This window comes from Scyliorhinus torazame, chromosome 21, assembly GCF_047496885.1.
Source record: "Scyliorhinus torazame isolate Kashiwa2021f chromosome 21, sScyTor2.1, whole genome shotgun sequence".
Taxonomy (NCBI): domain Eukaryota; kingdom Metazoa; phylum Chordata; class Chondrichthyes; order Carcharhiniformes; family Scyliorhinidae; genus Scyliorhinus; species Scyliorhinus torazame.
This window is the reverse complement of record NC_092727.1, coordinates 82,599,210-82,623,968: the sequence shown is the minus strand read 5'-3', so window position 1 is coordinate 82,623,968 and position 24,759 is coordinate 82,599,210. Positions and strand designations below refer to the sequence as shown.

The following is a 24,759-nucleotide window of genomic DNA, read 5'->3' as shown; positions in this document are numbered from 1 at the left end:
CTAAGCCCACACCCCAACCTATCCCCACACTTCCACCCTATCTCTGTAACCCCACTTAACTTTTTTGGACACTAAGGGCAATTTAGCATAGCCAATCCACCTAACCTGCACATCTTTGGACTGTGGGAGGAAACCGGAGCACCTGGAGAAACCCACGCAGACACGGAGAAGGTGCAGACTCCGCACAGACAGTGACCTAAGCAGGGTATCGAACCTGGGACCCTGGAGCTGTGAAGCAACTGTGCTAACCACCATGCTACCATGCTGCTCTTGTATGCCTATCATGTCCGAATTCGATGTCGGAGTCAAGCTAGTGGTCTGACCAGTTTCATTTCCTGTCATATGAAGCCCAGGCAGATAGTGAATAACAGTAAACCAAATGAGATTTTACACTGGCTCCGTGCTCACTATTGTTCAAGTTTTTCATTTCTAGATTTAATATTTTTAGTGGGATATGAATTTTGGTTTCTTGATCACTTGTTCAGAAATAAGTTGTGATGTGGAGATGCCGCGTTGGACTGGGGTGAGCACAGTACAAAGTCTTACAACACCAGGTTAAAGTCCAACAGGTTTGTTTCGATGTCACTAGCTTTCGGAGCGCTGCTCCTTCCTCAGGTGAATGAAGAGGTATGTTCCAGAAACATATATATAGACAAATTCAAAGATGCCAAACAATGCTTGGAATGCGACCATCACCTGCTAATGGTCGCATTCCAAGCATTGTTTGGCATCTTTGAATTTGTCTATATATATGTTTCTGGAACCTACCTCTTCATTCACCTGAGGAAGGAGCAGCGCTCCGAAAGCTAGTGACATCGAAACAAACCTGTTGGACTTTAACCTGGTGTTGTAAGACTTCGTACAGAAATAAGTTGTTCAACTGTATTACACTAACTTGAACTGTGATTTTAAATTTATAAAAGACCATTACATCAGACTGTTATTGTGGAACAGATAGACAAGTTGAGAGCCATTTCCCACAGGATTTATAGCACAGCTTAACAATAAAAGCTTTTGAGTCAATTAGCTCTGCAGCAAATATTTTAAAAAAAAAAAAAGATTTTTCTTGAATGCAAAGGCATGACGGATAGTTTTGTGGTTTGGGTGTACTCTTAAATGGAAGTTAACTTATGCTATTTTAACCATGGACTCTTCCAGAATAAATGGATATTTCATATAGTCAGATTTAAGTTGTGGCTAACTTCTGAGTAAGTAAATGCAGAAATTCTACCCTGACTTTAAATGCTATCCTGGAGTGAAGGTTGGAGAAACAGCATGTGCAAATTGTTTAAGATGTACTAAGGATAGTGGTAAATCAAGCCTTCACACCAATGCAGTGAGTTATGATCCAGAATATATCAATTTCACCCACGAACCGAATATTGGCACAAACCCAAATCTTTCCAGGACTCGAAGAGGTACCTCCACTTCACCTTCTCTGCATCCATGGAGATGATTACTTCAGGTATCTCCTCCTTGGATAAGGATATGACCACATAACAGTTGCCTAACATTGGCCGAAATTGCTATATAGCACTCCTATGGCGGTGAGCCCAAACTACTTCTAACTGCACAGGGGCACAAGACAAAGAGGCTCGTTGTCCCCATTGCTGTTCGCTCTGGCGATTGACCCTCTGGCTATTGCGCTTAGGTCATTGAAGGGGTGGCAACGCATTAAGAGGGGGCAGGGAGCATGGATAATCCCTCTATGTGGGCGAACTGCTGCTGTACGTGGCTGACCCCCTAGCCAGCATGGGAGATCTTTCCCGTGGACCTCAGGGTAGGGGGAGTGGAATTAAGGGCACTGCCGTTCAAGCTAGCATGGACGGAGTTTAGATACTTGGGGATCCAGGTAGCAAATGACTGGGCCCGGTTGCACAAATTGAACTTGGCCAGCTTGGTGGAGTGGGTGAGGGAGGACCTGAGGAGATGGAATGCACTCCCGCTCTCCCTGGTGAGAGAGTGCAGATAATCAAAACAAACATCCTGTCAAGATTGTTATGTGTTTCGATCGCTTCCGATCTTCCTCTCCAGGTACTTCGCTAAAGTGGATAAATTAATTTTGGCTTTGTGTTGACAGGAAAGACGTCTAGGATTCATAGAGCCGTCCTGTAGAGGAGACAACTGTTGGGATGTCTAGCATAACGAAACCTAATGTTTTACTACTGGGCGGCAAACATTGAAAGGGTTAGGATGGCTTAGGGAACTGGGGTCGGAGTGGGTGCAGATGGAGGAGGCCTCGTGTAGGATCGTCCTTGCGAGTGCTGGTTACTGCCTCTTCCTCGGTTCTTGCAAGTGATGGTTACTGCCCCTCCTCTGATCTTGCCGGCCAGTTTCGCGACATGCCCAGCGGTTGTGGCATCACGGAGAGTCTGGAACTAATTCAGGCTATATTTCAAATTGGAGGGCATGTCGGTTTTGGCTCCAATATGCGGTAACCACAGATTTGTTCCGTCATGGATGGATGCAACATACAAAATGGGGATGAGGAGGGGGATCGAGAGGTTCAGGGACCTGTAAGTGGATGGTAGGTTTGCGGGATTGGAGAAGCTGATGGAGAAATTTCAACTCCCGAGAGGGAGCACGTTTAGATACCTGCAGATATGGGACCACCTTCGCAAGGGGGTCTCTGGGTTCCCTCGGCTGCCGAAACCTACATTACTGGATGGGATGTTATCTTCGGATGAATTGGGAGCAAGGAGGACATCAAATATATACGGGTGGTTGCTGGAAGAATTAAGGGCACCGTTGGAGGATAGGTGCAAAAGGTGCCTAGGGGGGTCGGCGAATCCCTCCCATATGTTCTAGCCCTGCCCAAAATTGACCGCGTTCTGGACCTCGTTCTTCAAGACCATGTTTGAGATCATGGGGGTTGGGATGAAATATGTCCGCTGGTGGCAGTATTTTGGGTGTCAAATTGGCTGGTGCTGCTTGATGGGTGGGGAGCCGATGTCTTGGCTTTATCTTCCTGATAGCCCGTCGTGGAATTCTGCTTGGATGGAGTTCGGCAGCACCACATAGGGCCTCTGTCTTTCTGGCGGACTAGGCAGAATTACGATCGCTGTAAAGGCCACCGGACAATGGTCGTTGAGATACGTTGCCTGGTTCATCTTTGACACCGACCGGTATGATGGTGGTCTGGAAGCAGGTGGGGACCTCGGAACGGAGTAGGGAGAGGTCGAAGATGTCCGCCAACACATCTGCCAGCTGGTCTGCGCAGGATCTGAGTGCTCGACCAGGGGCCCGTCCGGACCCGTCGCCTTCCGAGGGTTCACTTTCAAGAAGGCCGATCTGACTTTGGAAGCTCTTACGGTGGTCATGGTTGTGTCCAGGGCTGCTGGAGCAGTTTACAGCGGTTTGATGGTTTCCTGCTCGAACCGAGGATAGAATGCATTGACATCATCGGGGAGGGATGCGCAACTGCCGGAGATTCTGCTCGGCTTTGCTTTATGGCTTTGCCGCAACCGACGAGAGTCCGTGACGCTAGTCTGTGTCTCTAGCTTGGTCTGATATTGTCTCTTGGCATACCTGATGGCTTTGCGGAGGTCGTACCTGGATTTCTTGTATAGGTCAGGGTCGCTTGACAACGCCTCAGACAAGATATTTAAACATTTTCTTTTCAGAACAGGACTATTTAATCCAGCGGAAAGTGCCACAATGTAGATTTGAAAGAATTTTATTGTTGGAGGGGGCGCGCAGTGGTTAACACTGCTGCCTCACAGAAACAGGGATCCAGGTTCAATTCCAGCTGTGGGTCACTGTGGAGTTTGTACGTTCTCCTCGTGTCCAGTGGCTTTCCTCCGGGTGCTCCCTTTTCCCTCCCACAGTCCAAAAGATGTGCAGGTTAGGTGGATTGGCAATGCTATTTTGGCCCCGAGTGTCAGAAAAAGGTTAGGGGGGTTTCTGGGTTACAGGAATAGGGTAGGGGCGTGGGCCTAGATCGGGTGCTCTTCAGAGGGTCGATACAGACCCGATGTGCCGAATGGCTTCCTTCTGCACTGTATTGATTCTATGATTCTAGGTGCCACAGAATACAGAATACAGAATACAGCCACAGACTGAATTCTGTGCGTTCATGATCATGACTGATGAATAAAATATTAAATGGTAATTACAAAAGTACTGTAATTTAATGAACATTGTGCTTTTGTAATGCAGTTATTTACAAAATATTTACTTTGTTTTTCAAATTTAGAAATCAAGTTTAAAAATTTGATAATGGCATCTTTCGGTGCTTTTGGCCAAATAGCTTGTGTCTGCTACCCACACACTCAGATGGAGCTTAACAGGTTGACTGAAGTATCAGAGGGCAAGGGTTGAGGAGATTGGGAGAAAACTGCAGCGAGTGTGGGGCGAACAATGATTCTAGTAGTTTCTATATTTTTTTTTCAATCAAAGGTATTTTGTTTTCGATGTCCACTCAGTTTGAACAGATGGTGCTTAGCTTAACATCAAGGTGATCCAAAGTTGACCACGCTCTGCCAAATCCAGTGAATACTAAAACCAAATTTTTGAATTTCTAATGCATGATCCTCTTGCTTAGGTCTCCCGCTACTTCTAAAACGCTTCACTTGTGATGGGTCGGTGATGAGTTTTTTCAACTGAGCCAAGTGGTGGCAGATGATTGTATCTTCAGAATCTCCAGGATTTGATCATTCAATTTAGAAATGCAGTACTGAGATAGTGCTGTGTTTTTAATCATGGCTGTCTTGCTTCCGGGTGCGGCGATGACCAGCTAAGTCGCACGTTTCGGCAGCTCCCGGTGGAAAGGACTTTTGGGCTCTTAATAGGAGCCCCAACGGCAATTGTAACGGCTAAAAACACTGTGCGGTAAACCAGAAGGGAATCCCCCTGGACACGGATGGAAAAAGGAGAGGAAAGTGGCAGGATTGCGGTGGATCCTCTAGAGCAGCGGCAAGGAAGGCAAGCACAAAGCAAGATGGCGTCGGAAGGAGGCAGTTTAATATGGGGCCTTGACCAACAAGAGTTCTTGCGGCGTTGCATGGAAGAACTTAAAAAGGAGATGAAGAAGGCGCTGTTGGCCCCGATATTACAGGCGATTGAAGGGCTAAAGGAGGAGCAAATGACCCAGGAGCAGGAGCTTCGGGTCGTGAAGGCAAAGGCTGCTGAGAATGAGGACGACATACAGGGCCTGGTGGTGAAGACAGAGATGCACGAGGCACAACACAAAAGGTGTGCGGAAAGGCTGGAGGTGCTGGAGAATAATGCGAGGAGGAAGAATTTAAGGATTCTTGGTCTTCCCGAAGTTGCAGAAGGGGCGGACGTCGGGGCATATGTAAGCACGATGCTGCACTCGTTAATGGGATCGGAGGCCCCGACGGGCCCGTTGGAGGTGGAGGGAGCCTATCGAGTTATGGCGCGAAGACCGAGGGCTGGAGAAATTCCTCGAGCCATAGTGGTGAGATTTCTCCGATATAAGGACAGAGAGATGGTCCTCAGATGGGCAAAGAAAACTCGGAGCAGTAGGTGGGAGAACGCGGTGATCCGCATATATCAAGATTGGAGTGCGGAGGTGGCAAGGAGGAGGGCAAGCTTTAATCGGGCCAAGGCGGTGCTGCACAAAAGGAAGGTTAAATTTGGAATACTGCAGCCGGCAAGACTGTGGGTCACACATCAAGGGAAACACCACTACTTTGAAACGGCAGAAGAGGCGTGGACATTTATTGTCGCAGAGAAACTGGAGTAAGCGGGCTAGAAAAAGAACGTTTGGGACAACGTGGTGGGGCGAATATGTGGGGTGAAGAGGGGGGGAAAAGGGGGAAGAGATGATTTCCCAAGTTGTTAATCCTGCGACCCTGTAACTTTTCTCTCTTCCCCATGTCGTGGGGGAGGGGGGGAGGGAGGATGAGGAGCTGGGGGCGCCGGCCATTGGGGGCGGGGCCAAATGGAAAGCGCGGGCTTTGTTCCCGCGCTATGGTAATCATGGCGGGAACAGGGAAGCAGGAAGGAGGGGGCCTCGCACAGTGGGAGCCGAGGTCACGGAGGGGAAGCCGAGGTCGGCCAGAGTTTGCTGACTTCTGGGAGCAACATGGTGGGTGCAATTATGCCAGTGAGGGATCTAGCTGGGGGGGCGGTTAACTGGGTTGCTGCTGCTGGGGAGAAGGGGGAGCTGGTATGGGGTGGGGTGGTCGGGGCGGGAGGGCGCCGTTGGGGGGAGATACGGCTACGTGGGAACCGGGTGAGGAGCTGGATTGAAAAAGGAGATGGCTAGTCGACAAGGGGGGGGTGGTAAAGAGTTCCCCCAACCCAGCTGATCACGTGGAATGTGAGAGGGCTGAACGGGCCGATAAAGAGAGCACGGGTACTCGCACACCTAAAGAAACTTAAGGCAGATGTGGTTATGCTGCAGGAGACGCATCTGAAACTGATAGACCAGGTCAGACTACACAAAGGATGGGTGGGACAGGTGTTTCATTCGGGGCCAGACGCAAAAAACAGGGGGGTGGCTATACTAGTGGGGAAACGGGTAATGTTTGAGGCAAAGACCATAGTGGCGGATAGTGGGGGCAGATACGTGATGGTGAGTGGCAAATTGCAAGGGGAGGCGGTGGTCTTAGTGAACGTATATGCCCCGAACTGGGATGATGCCAACTTTATGAGGCGTATGTTAGGACGTATCCCGGACCTAGAGGTGGGGAAGGTGGGAATGGGTGGAGATTTTAATACGGTGCTGGACCCAGGGCTGGACAGATCGAGGTCCAGGACTGGAAGGAGGCCGGCTGCAGCTAGGGTGCTTAAGGACTTTATGGAGCAGATGGGAGGAGTAGACCCCTGGAGATTTAGTAGACCTAGGAATAAGGAGTTTTCGTTTTTCTCCTATGTCCACAAAGTTTATTCACGAATAGACTTTTTTGTTTTGGGAAGGGCACTGATCCCGAAGGTGACGGGGACGGAGTACACGGCTATAGCTATTTTGGATCACGCTCCACATTGGGTGGACCTGGAGATAGGGGAGGAAAAAGAACAGCGTCCACCCTGGAGAATGGACATGGGATTATTGGCAGATGAGGGTGTGTGTTTAAGGGTGAGTGGGTGTATTGAAAGGTACTTGGAACTCAATGGTAATGGGGAGGTCCAGGTGGGAGTGGTCTGGGAGGCTCTGAAGGCAGTGGTTAGAGGGGAGCTGATATCTATTAGGGCACATAAAGGAAAGCAGGAGGGTAGGGAAAGGGAGCGGTTGTTGAAAGAACTTCTGAGGGTGGACAGACAATATGCGGAGGCACCGGAGGAGGGACTGTACAGGGAAAGGCAAAGGCTACATGTAGAATTTGACTTGTTGACTACGGGTAATGCAGAGGCACAATGGAGGAAGGCACAGGGTGTACAGTACGAATATGGGGAGAAGGCGAGCAGGTTGCTGGCCCACCAACTGAGGAAAAGGGGAGCAGCGAGGGAGATAGGGGGGGGGAGAGATGAGGAGGGAGAGTTGGAGCGGGGAGCGGAGAGAGTGAATGGAGTGTTCAAGGCATTTTATGAAAGATTATATGAAGCTCAGCCCCCCGGATGGGAAGGAGAGAATGATGTGCTTTCTGGATCAGCTGGAATTTCCTAAGGTGGAGGAGCAGGAGAGGGTGGGACTGGGAGCACAGATTGAGACGGAGGAAGTAGTGAAAGGGATTGGGAGCATGCAGGCGGGGAAGGCCCCGGGACCAGACGGATTCCCAGTTGAAGTATATGGACTTGCTGGCCCCGCTACTGATGAGAACCTTTAATGAGGCGAGGGAAAGGGGGCAGCTGCCCACGACTATGTCAGAGGCAACGATATCGCTCCTCCTAAAGAAGGAAAAAGACCCGCTGCAATGCGGGTCCTATAGGCCTATTTCCCTCCTGAATGTGGACGCTAAGATTCTGGCCAAGGTAATGGCAACGGGGATAGAGGATTGTGTCCCGGGGGTGGTTCATGAGGACCAAACTGGGTTTGTGAAGGGGAGACAGCTGAATACAAATATACGGAGGCTGCTAGGGGTAATGATGATGCCCCCACCAGAGGGGGAAGCGGAGATAGTGGTGGCGATGGATGCCGAGAAAGCATTTGATAGAGTCGAGTGGGATTATTTGTGGGAGGTGCTGAGGAGATTTGGCTTTGGAGATGGGTATATCAGATGGGTACAGTTGCTGTATAGGGCCCTGATGGCGAGCGTGGTCACGAATGGACGGGGGTCTGATTATTTTCGGCTCCATAGAGGGACGAGGCAGGGATGTCCTCTGTCCCCGTTATTGTTTGCACTGGCGATTGAGCCCCTGGCCATAACATTGAGGGGTTCCAGGAAGTGGAGGGGAGTACTCAGGGGAGGAGAAGCACACCGGGTATCTCTGTATGCGGATGATTTGTTGCTATATGTGGCGGACCCGGCGGAGGGGATACCAGAGATAATGCGGATACTTGGGGAGTTTGGGGATTTTTCAGGGTATAAATTGAACATGGGGAAAAGTGAGTTGTTTGTGGTGCATCCAGGGGAGCAGAGCAGAGAAATAGAGGATTTACCGTTGAGGAAGGTAACAAGGGACTTTCGGTACTTGGGGATCCAGATAGCCAAGAATTGGGGTACATTACATAGGCTTAATTTAACGTGGTTGGTGGAACAGATGGAGGAGGACTTTAAGAGATGGGACATGGTGTCCCTGTCACTGGCAGGTAGGGTGCAGGCGGTTAAAATGGTGGTCCTCCCGAGATTCCTTTTTGTGTTTCAGTGCCTCCCGGTGGTGGTCACGAAGGCTTTTTTCAAAAGAATCGAGAAGAGTATTATGAGTTTTGTGTGGGCCGGGAAGACCCCGAGAGTGAGGAGGGGATTTTTGCAGCGCAGTAGGGACAGGGGAGCGCTGGCACTACCGAGCCTAAGTGAGTACTACTGGGCCGCCAATATTTCAATGGTGTGTAAGTGGATGGGAGAAGAGGAGGGAGCGGTGTGGAAGAGATTGGAGAGGGCGTCCTGCAGGGGGACTAGCCTACAAGCTATGGTGACGGCGCCGTTGCCATTCTCACCGAAGAAATACACCACAAGTCCGGTGGTGGTGGCTACATTGAAAATTTGGGGGCAGTGGAGACGGCATAGGGGAAAGACGGGAGCCTCGGTGCGGTCCCTGATAAGAAATAACCATAGGTTTGTTCCGGGGAGAATGGATGGGGGATTTGGAGCATGGCAAAGAGCAGGGGTAGCACAATTGAGAGATCTGTTCGTAGATGGGACGTTTGCGAGTCTGGGAGCGCTGACGGAAAAATATGGGTTGCCCCAAGGGAATGCATTTCGGTATATGCAACTGAGGGCTTTTGCGAGGCAACAGGTGAGGGAATTCCCGTAGCTCCCGACGCAGGAGGTGCAGGATAGAGTGATCTCAGAGACATGGGTGGGGGATGGTAAGGTGTCGGACATATATAGGGAAATGAGGGACGAGGGGGAGATTATGGTAGGTGAGCTGAAAGGGAAATGGGAAGAAGAGCTGGGGGAGGAGATTGAGGAGGGGCTGTGGGCTGATGCCCTACGTAGGGTAAACTCATCGTCCTCGTGTGCCAGGCTAAGCCTGATACAATTTAAGGTGTTACACAGGGCGCATATGACTGGAGCACGGCTCAGTAAATTTTTTGGAATAGAGGATAGGTGTGCGAAATGCTCGAGAAGCCCAGCGAATCACACCCACATGTTCTGGTCATGCCCGGCACTACAGGGGTTTTGGGTGGGGGTGGCAAAGGTGCTTTCGAAGGTGGTGGGGGTCCAGGTCGAACCAAGCTGGGGGTTGGCTATATTTGGGGCGCAGAAGAGCCGGGAGTGCAGGAGGCGAGAGAGGCTGATGTTTTGGCCTTTGCATCCCTAGTCGCCCGCCGCAGGACATTGTTAATGTGGAAGGAAGCCAAACCCCCGGGTGTGGAGACCTGGATAAACGACATGGCAGGGTTTATAAAGTTAGAACGGGTTAAGTTCGTACTAAGGGGTTCGGCTCAAGGGTTCACCAGGCGGTGGCAACCGTTCATCGACTACCTCACAGAAAGATAGAGGGAATGGAAAAGAAGAATACAACAGCAGCAACCCATTGAGTGGGGGGGGGGGGGGGGCGGGTGGGGAAGGAATCGGACGGACTCTCAGGGATGTTATTGTATATGTATAGGCACTTGTTTTAGGTAATGTATATTGGACTGTTGGATTGTATCTTTGGAGAGTATTTATTTTTGACAAGGCAGTTGCCATTTAGTTTGGTTTTTGTTTCTGTTCATATATTATTTATTTATTTGTTTAAAACTGGCCACTGTTATTTATATTGCTTTATTGTTGTTTAAAAGAAACACTACGTACTGTTATGTTTGGCCAAAAAATCTTGAATAAAATATATTTTAAAAAAAAAATCATGGCTGTCTTTAGGATTTGTGTAATCTCTGACTGTCTGTGTTGATACTGTTGAGAAAATTTTATTCTAACCTAGGGTGTATTCCCAGGAGATGGTTTAGCACAGTGGGCTAACCAGCTGGCTTGTAATGCAGAACATTGCCAGCAGCGCGGGTTCATTTCCCATACCGGCCTCCCCGAACAGGTGCCGGGATGTGGCGACTAGGGGTTTTTCACAGTAACTTCATTGAAGCCTACTTGTGACAATAAGCAATTAGTATTATTATTTTTATTATTATATTATTCAAGCATTTTTTATTTTAGTGTGCTGGAGGGATGAGATAGCGAAGAACAAAAGACTACATCACACACTCAGTGTGCATCTAAATGGTCTTAAATCAAACCTGAGACTCTGAAGTTGTGGTACGGTCAATTCTGTCTCTGTGTTTAAAATAAATTGATGAAGCATGACCATTTCTGAAGTGTTTTCTTCTCTATTCTTTTTGCAGTATCTCCCTATGGCTTTGACAAAACAAAGCAATGTATTGGAACCATGATGATTGAGATTGACTTCCTGCAGAAGAAGAGTGTGGATTCAAACCCATACGACACTGACAAGATGGCAGCGGAGTTCATTCAGCAGTTCACCAGCCAGGCCTTTTCTACAAGCCAGCAGGTGCAACTAATCTCTCCTGGGTGTAGAAGTGTGCTTTTATATTTGGAGATTTGATTGCCCAAACAGAAATTTGACTGGGCAAATTTTAGTGATATGTTACATGTATATTTTTAACAATCATTATTTTTGCTTGCTCCTCACCCTTGTATTGAGTACATTTTGCAGCTTGAATATGAACCTGAGGAAGGAGCAGTGCTCCGAAAGCTAGTGTTTGAAACAAACCTGTTGGACTTTAACCTGGTGTTGTAAGACTTCTTACTGTGACTATGAACGGCAGTGAATCCTTCCAGATGAGTTGCAGATATATCTCTCCTCTAACTCTGGCAAGACTGGCATATTCCATCTTTGCATGTTCATGTTGGATCTCATCCTTCCCTGCTCAGTTTTAGATTTGTATTTGCACTAAGATGACCAAAGTTTGGCTGATATTACATGAAGTTTTTATTATTACTCAGGTCCCCTCTTTATTTTAAAACAAGTGTTGGTGGACTTTTCTTGGAAAATTAGTCCTTAACCCAGAATGATTTTTTCTGATTTTAATTAAAAATACATGTCCGAGCATAATGGTAGGCATATGACCTGGAAAATTGTGTAATTTTATGTCAGTCAAAGCAAGTGATTAAGCAGCCAGTTAAGACCTGCCTAGTCTTGATTGGGGACTGGTTTCGTTCAGTTGGCTAGACAGCTGGTTCGTGATGCAGAGCAAGGCCAGCTGCGCTGGTTCCCATACTGGCTGAGATTATTCATGTAGGCCAGTCTTCTCAACCTTGCTATTCGCTTGCGGTGTGGTGATCCTCAGATTAAATCACCGCCAGTCAGTTCCCCCTCCAAGGGGAAAGCAACTTATGGTCATCTGGGACTATAGGGACTTTACCTTTTACCTTCACCTAAAACCTGAAAATATTTTTGGTTACGTGATACTCTGAAGATCCTTATTTTTGAGGTTGCTGTAACTTTGTGGTTCATTCAAGCCATTGATTCATTATTTCACATGAATTTCTGACCGCTGGTGGCTAGTTCTAAGGACATCGAGCTGAGCAACCTTTATTGATAAATAACATGCATCACATCTAATACACCAAGCATAAGTTACATTTTGAAAAGCTAATCTTGAAGGTGAATAACTCCTTCTTCCTTTGCTCCTTAGCTTGTGTTCAGCTTTAATGATAAGCTCTTTGGGTTACTGGTGAAGGACATTGAAGCTATGGACCCCAGCATTCTGAAGGGAGAGCAAGCTTCTGGCAAGAGACAGAAGGTAGGAGTTACAACTGTAACTTTTATTTTAAACTATATATTGTGAAAAGCACATCTTTAATAAAGTGCAAATATAGAAGAAGGCTAGAAACACCCAACAGACAAGGCAGCATCAATGAAGAGAACTTAATGGATCTGGGTGTTGATGCAGGGACAAAGGTTGGTCTGATTTTTGACCAGTGACTGTACATTAATTCAGCTTTTCTGTCCACAGATGGTAACATGATCTGAGTGCTTCCAGCATTTTCTATTTTGTTTTAAGGTTTCAATCATGGACAGTCTTTTGCACTATGTTCACTAAAACCCAGGATTCTGCTCTCAAACATGTGTTTTAGTTTGAATGAGCTCTTGGTTTTACAGGAAGCTCTTAACAAATTGATTGCTCCTTTATTAAAGTTTTATACATTGATGTGTATCGTCCGATGCATTCCATGAGCCTTAGCTAGTTGTTGCCCTATTCTGAAGATAGCGACATAAATGAAGGATATATGTTGGAGACAATATATCCAGCTGGATGTTTCTAATTGATCAGTCATTTTCTCTGCTTTGCTTAATACGTCAGGGCATTAGCTTGACTGCCCCCTCACCTCCTGAATCTGTGGGTCCAAACTCCAGTGAAGATCTGGGTGCATAAACTAAGCTGACACAGTTATGCAGCTCGGGAAGAAGGATTTAATTGATGAGCTGATGAGAATTTAATGGGGCATTAAGGGTAAAGCTCTGTCAGCATTGTCGAGGTGAACGTTAATTTTACAATAGAAAACATATGGGTATGATTCGCTGGGCTTCTCGAGCACCTCGCACACCTATCCGCCACCCCAAAAAATTTACTTAGCCGTGCTCCAGTCATATGTGCCCTGTGTAATACCTTAAACTGAATCAGGCTTAGCCTGGCACACGAGGACGACGAGTTTACCCTGCTTAGGGCATCTGCCCACAGCCCCTCCTCGATCTCCTCCCCCAGCTCTTCTTCCCATTTCCCTTTTAGTTCATCTACCATAGTCTCCCCTTCGTCCCTCATTTCCCTATATATATCTGACACCTTACCATCCCCCACCCATGTCTTTGAGATCACTCTGTCCTGCACCTCTTGTGTCGGGAGCTGCGGGAATTCCCTCACCTGTTGCCTCGCAAAAGCCCTCAGTTGCATATACCTGAATGCATTCCCTTGGGGCAACCCATATTTCTCGGTCAGCGCTCCCAGACTCGCGAACTTCCCATCCACAAACAGATCTTTCAGTTGCGTTATTCCTGCTCTTTGCCACATTCCATATCCCCCATCCATTCCCCCCGGGGCAAACCTATGGTTGTTTCTTATCGGGGACCCCCCCAAGGCTCCAGTCTTTCCCCTATGCCGTCTCCACTGTCCCCAAATCTTCAGTGTAGCCACCACCACCGGGCTTGTGGTGTAGTTCCTCGGTGAGAACGGCAATGGGGCTGTCACCATAGCCTGTAGGCTAGTCCCCCTACAGGACGCCCTCTCTAATCTCTTCCACGCCGCTCCCTCCTCCTCTCCCATCCACTTACTCACCATTGAAATATTAGCGGCCCAATAATACTCACTTAGGCTCGGTAGTGCCAGCCCCCCCCTATCCCTGCTACGCTGTAAGAATCCCTTCCTCACTCTCGGGGTCTTCCCGGCCCACACAAAACCCATGATGCTCTTTTCAATCCTTTTAAAAAAAGCCTTCGTAATCACCACCGGGAGGCACTGAAACACAAAGAGGAATCTCGGGAGGACCACCATCTTAACCGCCTGCACCCTCCCTGCCATTGACAGGGATACCATATCCCATCTCTTGAAATCCTCCTCCATCTGTTCCACCAACCGCGTTAAATTTAACCTATGCAATGTGCCCCAATTCTTAGCTATCTGGATCCCCAGGTAACGAAAGTCCCTTGTTACCTTCCTCAACGGTAGGTCCTCTATTTCTCTACTCTGCTCCCCTGGATGCATCACAAACAACTCACTTTTCCCCATGTTCAATTTATACCCTGAAAAATCCCCAAACTCCCCAAGTATCCGCATTATTTCTGGCATCCCCTCCGCCGGGTCCGCCACGTATAGTAGCAAATCGTCCGCATACAAAGATACCCGGTGCTCTTCTCCTCCCCTAAGTACTCCCCTCCACTTCTTGGAACCCCTCAACGCTATCGCCAGGGGCTCAATCGCCAGTGCAAACAATAATGGGGACAGAGGGCATCCCTGCCTTGTCCCTCTATGGAGCCGAAAATATGCAGATCCCCGTCCATTCGTGACCACGCTCGCCACTGGGGCCCTATACAACAGCTGCACCCATCTAACATACCCCTCTCCAAAACCAAATCTCCTCAACACCTCCCACAAATAATCCCACTCCACTCTATCAAATGCTTTCTCGGCATCCATCGCCACTACTATCTCCGTTTCTCCCTCTGGTGGGGCCATCATCATTACCCCTAACAACCTCCGTATATTCGTGTTCAGCTGTCTCCCCTTCACAAACCCAGTTTGGTCCTCGTGGACCACCCCCGGGACACATTCCTCTATTCTCATTGCCATTACCTTGGCCAGGACCTTGGCATCTACACTTAGGAGGGAAATAGGTCTATAGGACCCGCATTGTAGCGGGTCCTTTTCCTTCTTTAAGAGAAGCGATATCGTTGCTTCAGACATAGTCGGGGGCAGTTGTCCCCTTTCCTTTGCCTCATTAAAGGTCCTCGTCAGTACCGGGGTGAGCAAGTCCACATATTTTCTATAGAATTCGACTGGGAATCCATCCGGTCCCGGGGCCTTTCCCGCCTGCATGCTCCTAATTCCTTTCACCACTTCTTCTACCTCGATCTGTGCTCCCAGTCCCACCCTTTCCTGCTCTTCCACCTTGGGAAATTCCAGCCGATCCAAGAAGCCCATCATTCTCTCCCTCCCATCCGGGGGTTGAGCTTCATATAATTTTTTATAAAATGTCTTGAACACTCCATTCACTCTCTCCGCTCTCCGCTCCATCTCTCCTTCCTCATCCCTCACTCCCCCTATTTCCCTCGCTGCTCCCCTTTTCCTCAATTGGTGTGCCAGCAACTTGCTCGCCTTCTCCCCATATTCGTACTGTACACCCTGTGCCTTCCTCCATTGTGCCTCTGCAGTGCCTGTAGTCAGCAAGTCAAATTCTACATGTAGCCTTTGCCTTTCCCTGTATAGTCCCTCCTCCGGTGCTTCCGCATATTGTCTGTCCACCCTCAAAAGTTCTTGCAGCAACCGCTCCCGTTCCTTACTCTCCTGCTTCCCTTTATGTGCCCTTATTGATATCAGCTCCCCTCTAACCACCGCCTTCAACGCCTCCCAGACCACTCCCACCTGGACCTCCCCATTATCATTGAGTTCCAAGTACTTTTCAATGCACCCCCTCACCCTTAGACACACCCCCTCATCTGCCATTAGTCCCATGTCCATTCTCCAGGGTGGGCGCCCTCCTGTTTCCTCCCCTATCTCCAAGTCCACCCAGTGTGGAGCGTGATCCGAAATGGCTATAGCCGTATACTCCGTTCCCCTCACCTTCGGGACCAATGCCCTACCCAGCACAAAAAAGTCTATTCGCGAGTAGACTTTATGGACATAGGAGAAAAACGAGAACTCCTTACTCCTAGGTCTGCTAAATCTCCACGGGTCTACACCTCCCATCTGCTCCATAAAATCTTTCAGTACTTTGGCTGCTGTCGGCCTCCTTCCAGTCCTGGACTTCGACCTATCCAGCCCTGGTTCCAACACCGTATTAAAATCTCCCCCCATTATCAGCTTTCCCATCTCTAGGTCCGGAATGCGTCCTAGCATCCGTCTCATAAAATTGGCATCATCCCAGTTCGGGGCATATACGTTTACCAAAACCACCCTCTCCCCCTGTAGTTTGCCACTCACCATCACGTATCTGCCCCCGTTATCCGCCACTATAGTCTTTGCCTCGAACATTACCCGCTTCCTCACTAATATAGCCACCCCCCTGTTTTTCGCATCTAGCCCCGAATGGAACACCTGCCCCACCCATCCTTTGCGTAGCCTAACCTGGTCTATCAGTTTCAGGTGCGTTTCCTGTAACATAACCACATCTGCCTTAAGTTTCTTAAGGTGTGCGAGTACCCGTGCCCTCTTTATCGGCCCGTTCAGCCCTCTCACGTTCCACGTGATCAGCCGAGTTGGGGGGCTTCCTACCCCCCCCCCTTGTCGATTAGCCATCACCTTTTTCCAGCTCCTCACCCGGTTCCCACGCAGCTGTATCTCCCCCAGGCGGTGCCCCCCCGCCCATCCTCTCCCATACCAGCTCCCCCCTCTCCCCAGCAGCAGCAACCCAGTAATTCCCCCCTCCCACCCCCCCCGCTAGATCCCCCGCTAGCGTAATTACTCCCCCCATGTTGCTCCCAGAAGTCAGCAAACTCTGGCTGACCTCGGCTTCCCCCCGTGACCTCGGCTCGCACCGTGCGACGCCCCCTCTTTCCTGCTTCTCTATTCCCGCCATGATTATCATAGCGCGGGAACCAAGCCCGCGCTTCTCCCTTGGCCCCGCCCCCAATGGCCAACGCCCCATCTCCTCCACCTCCCCTCCTCCCCCCATCACCACCTGTGGGAGAGAGAAAAGTTACCACATCGCAGGATTAGTACATAAAACCCCTCTTTGCCCCCCACATTCGCCCCACCACTTTGTTCGAACGTTCTTTTTAATAACCCGCTCATTCCAGTTTTTCTTCCACAATAAAAGTCCACGCTTCATCCACCGTCTCAAAGTAGTGGTGCCTCTCTCGATATGTGACCCACAGTCTTGCCGGTTGCAGCATTCCAAATTTTATCTTCTTTTTATGAAGCACCGCCTTGGCCCGATTAAAGCTCGCCCTCCTTCACGCCACCTCCGCACTCCAGTCTTGATAAACGCGGATCACCGCGTTCTCCCATTTACTACTCCGAGTTTTCTTCGCCCATCTAAGGACCATTTCTCTATCCTTAAAACGGAGGAATCTCACCACTATGGCTCTGGGAATTTCTCCTGCTCTCGGTCCTCGCGCCATCACTCGGTATGCTCCCTCCACCTCCAACGGACCTGCCGGGGCCTCCGCTCCCATTAACGAGTGCAGCATCGTGCTCACATATGCCCCGACGTCCGCTCCCTCCACACCTTCAGGAAGACCAAGAATTCTCAGGTTGTTCCTCCTTGCGTTGTTTTCCAGTGCCTCCAACCTTTCCACACATCGTTTCCGATGTGCCTCCTGCGTCTCCGTCTTCACCACCAGGCCCTGTATATCGTCCTCATTCTCGGCTGCCTTTGCCTTCACGACCCGAAGCTCCCGCTCCTGGGTCTTTTGTTCCTCCTTTAGCCCTTCGCTCGCCTGTAGTATCGGGGCCAACAGCTCTTTCTTCATTTCCTTTTTGATCTCTTCCACACAGCATTTCAAGAACTCTTGTTGTTCAGGGCCCCATGTTAAACTGCCACCTTCCGACGCCATCTTGGTTTTTGCTTGCCTTCCTTGCCGCTGTTCTAAAGGATCCACTGCAATCTGGCCACTTCCCTCTCCTTTTTCCATCCGTATCCAGGGGGGATTCCCTTCTGGTTTACCGCACAGTGTTTTTAGCCGTCAAAATTGCCGTTGGGGCTCCTATCAAGAGCCCAAAAGTCCGTTTCACAGGGAGCTGCTGAAACGTGCGACTCAGCTGGTCATCGCCGCACCCGGAAGTCCTCAAAGACCTTGTTAACCACCAACTTCCCTGCCCTGTCCCGCACCTGAACAATTTTCCTTGCCTCCTCCCTCCGAAGCTGACCCGCTAACATACATCCCGCCTGCTCTCCATGCTCGTAAACTGCACCCCTTGCTCGCCTCAATTGACGTACCACCTTCCTGGTAGATAGTCAGCCAAAGCTCGCTTGTAGTTCCTTCCTCTTTTCATACTTCGCTGGATCCCCATCTTCTGCATAACGCCTACCTACCTCCAGTATCTCATTTATCACCCGTTGCCGCTCCAACCTCTCCTCTTTGGCCACCCTAGCCTTGAGCGAGATCAACTTGCCCCTCACCACCACCTTTAGAGCCTCCCAGACAACTGCCTTTGACTCCCCACCTGTACAGTTGAAACCTACATATTCCCCAATTACTTTTTCAATTTTGTCACAGAACCCTCGGTCCCCCAACAGTCCCACATCTAATTTCCACCCCGGCCTCTTACCCCCTTCTCCAGTACCATATCCACCCAGTGTAGAGCATGATCTGATATTGCAATTGCCGAGTACTCCGAACCTTTAACCCCAGCCAGCAAAGCCTTCCCCACCACAAAAAAGTCGATCCGTGAGTATACCTTATGGACCGCCAAGAAAAACGAGTACTCCCGTTCCCTCGAGTGCAGAAACCTCTAAGGGTTCACCCCTCCCAGTTCCACCATTAGTCCAACCAAACCCCCCCCCCCTCTAAACTGGACCTACGAGCACAGCTGTGACCTGTCTAACTTTGGCTGTCTTGCTTCCTTTTGAAATAATCAATTCTCTCTTGCATGCCTTAGTTGAACCTGCCTTCACCATAAGGTCTTAAGGCCATCCATTCCAGATCCTAACCATTTACTCTGCATGTTTTTCCTCAAGTCATCATTGCTACTTTTGCCAATTATCGTAAATCTGTACCCTCTGGTTCTTGATCCTTCCAGCAAGATAATTTCCCCCAAGTATTCTGTCCAGCCCCTCATGATTTTGAAGACTCTAATCAAATCTCCCTTCAACCTTCCCTTCTCCAAGGAGATTAGTTCCAATTTCTCCAATCTCTCTATGTAACTGAACTTCCTCATCCTTGGATCAATTTTCATGAATCATTTCTGCACTCTCTCTAATGTATTCACATGCTTAAGTGTGGTGCCCAGAATTGGATGCAATACTTCCATTGAGGGCAAACGAGTGTTTTACACAGATTTAACTTAACTTCCTTGTTTTTGTATTCTATGCCCCTATTGATGAAGCCCAGGATTATGAATACTCTATTAAAACTTTCCCAGTTTGTGTGCCACTTTCAGTGATTAAGGCACACATACACCCAGGTCCCTCTGCTCCTGCACCCCCTTCAGAATTGCCCACTTTATTTTGCCTCTTCATGTTCTTGCTACCAAAAGGAATCATTTCGCACTTTTTAGAACTGTGTGCTATGCAAAAGTCTAGATTGTTAATATATATCAGGATAAGCAGCTGTTCTAACGCTGACTCTTGGGAAAATCCAACATAAACCTTCCTCCAGTCAGGTCAACCATTAACCACTGTTTCTTGTCACTCAGCCAATTTTATAGCCACGTTGCCCCTTTTATCCCATGAACTTTTGCTCATAAGTCTGCTAGGCATTTTATCAAATGCATTTTGGAAGTCTATGTACACCATGTTAGCAGCATTTTCCTCATCTGCTACCTCATCAAAAAACCCAAGCAAGTTAAACGTGATTTTCCCTGAAAAAAATCTGTGTTGTTTTCCTTAATTCACCTGGTTTCGTGCAAGTTACTGTTAGTTTTGTCCTGAATTATCGTTACTACAGGTTGAGCATTCCCGAAATGAAATTCCGAAAAACTAAATATTCCGAAATCTGCATTTGCTTTCGAGTGCCAACATGTCACGAGTGGAAATCCCACAAGGCGCCCGGGCGATGCTCAGTTCACAGAATGCATGCCGCACATGCGCAGTTCCCAATGTGCGGCGCACATGCGCAGTATATTCTGAAATCTGAAAAATTCCAAAATCCAATTTACACTCTAGACCCAAGCATTTCAAATAAGGGATTTTCAACCTGTAGAAGCTTCTCAACCATAGAGCCTGTAACTTCCATGTCTTACTCCCTTGTGCACCATGTTTCCATTGTGGCACCTCAATGAGAATATTGCAGATCAGTGAAGTGCAGTAATTGCATGTGAAAGTATCCATTAAGAAGAATTTAAAAATTATTTTATGGGATGTGGGCATTGCCGGCAAGGCTGCTGTTTGTTGTCCATTCCTAATTGCCCTTGAGAAGTTGGTGGAGAGCCACCTTTTGGAGCCACTGCAGTACAGACATATTTGCAGAAATGTTTCTGTACATTTGCTGTTAGTATACTGTTTATTGATTTTGTGTGGAGTGAATCGAATTGGCTAAGAACTAGTTTCTATAGTGAAGAGGCCCACAGGAGGCAGCAAATAGAAGGATCATCCACTTGCTGCTTCTGGCTTAAGTTTGTATTGTTTGCACTCATGCTGTGCGCTCGCATTATTGGGGATGGGGTTACACAGGGAGCCTCCTTGTCCTGTTGGCTGCTTAATTCCATTACTTCCATTGATATTGTCCTGTAAAATGCTGACATAGTATGGTGCAAAGCAGAGATGGGTACAGGTTAGTCCCACTGCACTGTTGCCAGTTTTGAGTGGAGCCAAGGCCTTTCTTGGTATTGGAAGGAAATGTCAAGAGGGAAGAGCCTGGGTAAATTTGCACTTTGTTTGTCATCCACTGAAGAGTAGGTGAGAAGCGAGGTGCTTAGTGGAGGTGGAAGGGGTCTGGCAGGGTTCTGTGAGAGAATGCACACTATGCATTCTCATTTATTCTGTGCTGCAGATATTGGGTAACATCAACTATATAAATGATTTTAATTAATACAAAAATGGAGGAACAAACAGTACTCAAATAGTGACATCCTAAAACTGCATTGCTGCCATAAGATAGTTCTGAGATCATACTGCTGTGTGTAATTTATCTGTTTTATTTTATTAACCCAGATCGAACTTGGCCTGTCTATAGCCAATTCCCAGGTTATATTTGAAAAGTCAGGTAGCTCGTCTCTGACTCTTATTGGTGAGTATATTTGAATCTTGTGATTGAGCTTTGCTGGAGCTAATCATGTATAGGCTTTTAAAATTTTAAGCTACCATTTGTTCCTGGCTGACTGACGTATCAAGTCTGACTGTAAATTTAAAACAAACTGATTCACTAGTATCTAAAACATTACATGTTTCTAAGGTTGAAAGCTGAAAAACTACCCGTGTTTTCTACTTTGCTTTCATCCTCTTGGTTTCCTCTTTTTCTTTCATGCCTCTTTTGAAGTTTCTGCTGTTTCTCACGCATGCACTCTTTCGTTCTCTGTCTACCCTCTACTCCCTGCCTTACACTTGATTCCCTCTGCTTTAAATTGCTCCCACAGAATTATAAGTGTATTCTATGGAGTAAAATTGGCTTCAGTTGTGCAATTTGAAGATTGCAACAAACAGCTATCCATCAATGAATGTGATACAGGTTTTGAAATGGAGTAAAGCAGCTTGATGTGTAAAACAGAACAATGCATTGCCCAGTGTGTCTCAGAAGCTTTGGTTGAGGCCATTCTGGTTCAAAATGCTGCCCTTTACGTTAGTGAAACCTCTTTTCTTGCATGTTTATGAAATGCTGAGCAGCAAAGAATATTAACTTGAAGGATTAACTTTTGTTCATTCTACAACATAGCATTGTTTTTCATGGAATAACCTCAGGCTGGGTTCATTATTTCGCATCGTTGACTGAAACTCTGCTGCTCCAACCCAGGCCCAGTGCTGCCCATGTCATTCTTAATTCTTGCTGCGGTAGTTTCACCAGGCTGAATTACCTAGTCCTTACAGTTTGGGTGGAGGCAAAATGTCCTCTGTTTGCCCATTGTAGATGTACAACTTATCTAACAAAGCCATTTCCGAGAGAAACCGAAACCTCAAGCAATGATGGGGACTCATAGATGAAAACTGATGGAGCAAGAAGGAACTGGATTTTTGGAAAAAGAGGATGTGTGAAAGGCCACTTGCCTTCAAAGGATGGATGGTGGGAAACATGCTTTGTCATCTTTGAATTGGTTAAATTGCATATTTTTGACAGTTCCTCGAGGACTTGCTCCCCTTCTTGCTCCCCTGAATCCAGTCCCTACTCTCATTGCTTTGAGGCAGGACCAATCAATCACTTGTTGTAGAATTGGTCATTTGGATTTGGCCTGTAGATAGAGTAGATTGAAACCTTCTGATTGTGCATAGCGAACTTGCAAAATGGTTCAGCCGTGACCCTAACTTGCATAAGTATCTGCTGTTGTTTCAATTGTAAAACTGTCTCCCAAGTGTTAGCTTCCCACGATTTGTGAAATAATACCCAGGCTTGCACAGTTCAGTTAATAATTGGAATTCTTAAACAGCAGATGTGATACTCCCTTAATTAGTTGCCCACAAATATATAATGACCTGCACCCCTCTAATCGAGGCTGATTCGGAGGAACATATTTTCATGAGTTCTGTGAATTGTCATTGGATTCTGTGTCTCTGTCACCTTGCACAAGGTGCTATTATAATGACATCTCAAGTGGGTCAGAGCTTGTGTAAACTGCGCTACCTGGGGCTAGGTCAGTTCAAAGTTTCAAAACTAAGATTGATAGACCTTTGTTAGGTTAGGGTAGAAGGGATATGGAACCAAGGTGGGTAATAGGGGCTGATTTAGCACAGTGGGCGAAACAGCTGGCTTGTAATGCAGAACAAGGCCAGCAGCGCAGGTTCAATTCCCGTATCGGCCTCCCCGAACAGGCGCCAGAATGTGGTGACTAGGGGCTTTTCACAGTAACTTCATTGAAGCCTATTTGTGACAATAAGTGATCTAATTGAATGATGGCATAGGCTCATGAGTTCCTCCGTTCATCCATGGCCATTTGTGAAATGCAGATCTACAGTGCAGCAGTCCACCTTTGATAATGGCACGACATCTAGAGGAATGAAGTTGAGTTAACATTTGGGCCGAGCAATGTTCAGAGGTCACTGATTTTTGTTCCACTGAACAGTATTCATTGTGCAGTATGCAAGTCTATTGACTCGTGAACGTGTTTGCCTATGAAAAACCAGTGGATGGAAAGATTGGCAGAGACCAGTGATGGCCTGTTGAGGCAGGTTGAACTCTCATTTTCTTTTTCTTGAATAAGTCTATTTATGTAACCAGCTGTTGATAAATCAGGTTTGTTTTTGCCCTGTAGTGTGAACTGTAATTTTTCACGGGTTTAAAACTGCGATGGGAGTGACCCTGCTGCCTGTACATTCCAGGTGTGTTGCTGCAGCTGCTGTGCATTCAATCATATCACAATGCTGCTACCATATTTGTACAGAATTCAGCTCTGTGGAGTGGCAGATTTGTGTACTAGCTAATGGACGCTTAGATTGGATAATTGTTGCTGCTCTGTGGAGTCTTGTGCAATGTACATGTGAGCTTTGGACTATTGAAGTCATGTTAGGTGTTCAGACCTCCTGAAATCCAATGTGTGTGGACTTTGTGGCATACGTGCAATCACAAGTAACTTTTAGTATGGAACGTCCACAGTGCAGAAGGAGGCCATTCGGCCCAGCGAGCCTGCACCGGCTCTTGGAAAGAGCACCCCACTTAAGTCCACACCTCCACCCTATTCCCGTAACCCACTAACCCCACCTAACCTAAGGTCAATTTAGCATGGCCAATCCACCTAACCCTGCACATCTTTGGACTGTGGGAGGAAACCGGAGCACCCGGAGGAAACCCACGCAGACATGGAGAGAAGGTGCAGACTCCGCACAGACAGTGACCCAAGCCGGGAATCGAACCTGAGGCCCTGGAGCTGTGAAGCAACTGTGCTAACTACTATGCTACCATGCTGCCCTTCATCCCAACTGTGTCAACTTTGTGCATTGTTACATTTCTGACATTGAATGGAACAAAACGTTTTTTTAAAAACTTGAAACAATTGTCCAATAATTGCTCCTAGACTCCCATCTCTTTCATTCCCAAAGATGTAGAATCCAGTAGAACCTGAGTCCCATGGGTGCCCGAGCGGTTGTTTTCATAGATTATCATAGAATTTACAGTGCAGAAGGAAGCCATTCGGCCCATCAAGTCTGCACCAGCTCTTGGAAAGAGCACCCTACCCAAGGTCAACACCTCCACCCTATCCCAGTAACCCCACCCAACACTAAGGGCAATTTTGGACACTTAAGGGCCGAATGGCCTCGTGCAGTATTTTCTTAGGAGGCTATGAAAATAGGAAACTTCACCTTAATAATTTTTCTTATTTGATAGTCATCCTTTATGTAAAATGGTTGTTGTTAATAGAATTACGGTCAAAATTTATTTCTTGCCTTTGGAGTATTTTTGCAAAGAGCTGTCCTAAAAATGTTGCTAATTCTGGCAATCATTGCCCATCCCTAGTTGCTACTAAAAGATGGTGGTAACTTACTGGCTTGTTAGACCTTTTCAGAGGCCAATTCTGTTGTGTGGCCCCAGGTCACTGTCTGTGTGGAGTCCCTGTGTCTGTGGGTTTCAACCCCACAACCCAAAGATATGCAGGGTAGATCAATTGGGCATGCTAAATTGCCCCTTAATTGGGGGGAAAAAAGAATTGGGTACTCTAAATTTATTTTTAAAAACTGATTGTAAGATGTTTTTGTTAATCATAAAAAAATCAGGCAGGCACACAAATAGAGATGAATGAATCGATAGATAAATAAATAGAGATTGATGACAGTACTTGGT

At 47.6% G+C, this 24,759-nt stretch overlaps 1 protein-coding gene across 2 annotated transcripts in view; it reads left to right on the top strand.

The window, feature by feature from the left end:
- Nucleotides 1-24,759, top strand: part of LOC140398375 (vesicle-fusing ATPase) — a 405,179-nt gene that overhangs the window by 97,034 nt on the left and 283,386 nt on the right. For both annotated transcript variants that reach the window (XM_072486990.1, XM_072486991.1), the window contains 3 exons: nucleotides 10,847-11,013; nucleotides 12,161-12,268; nucleotides 20,991-21,066. In XM_072486990.1, coding sequence (XP_072343091.1) covers nucleotides 10,847-11,013; nucleotides 12,161-12,268; nucleotides 20,991-21,066 — 351 coding nt within the window. The remainder of the gene's footprint in view (nucleotides 1-10,846; nucleotides 11,014-12,160; nucleotides 12,269-20,990; nucleotides 21,067-24,759) is intronic.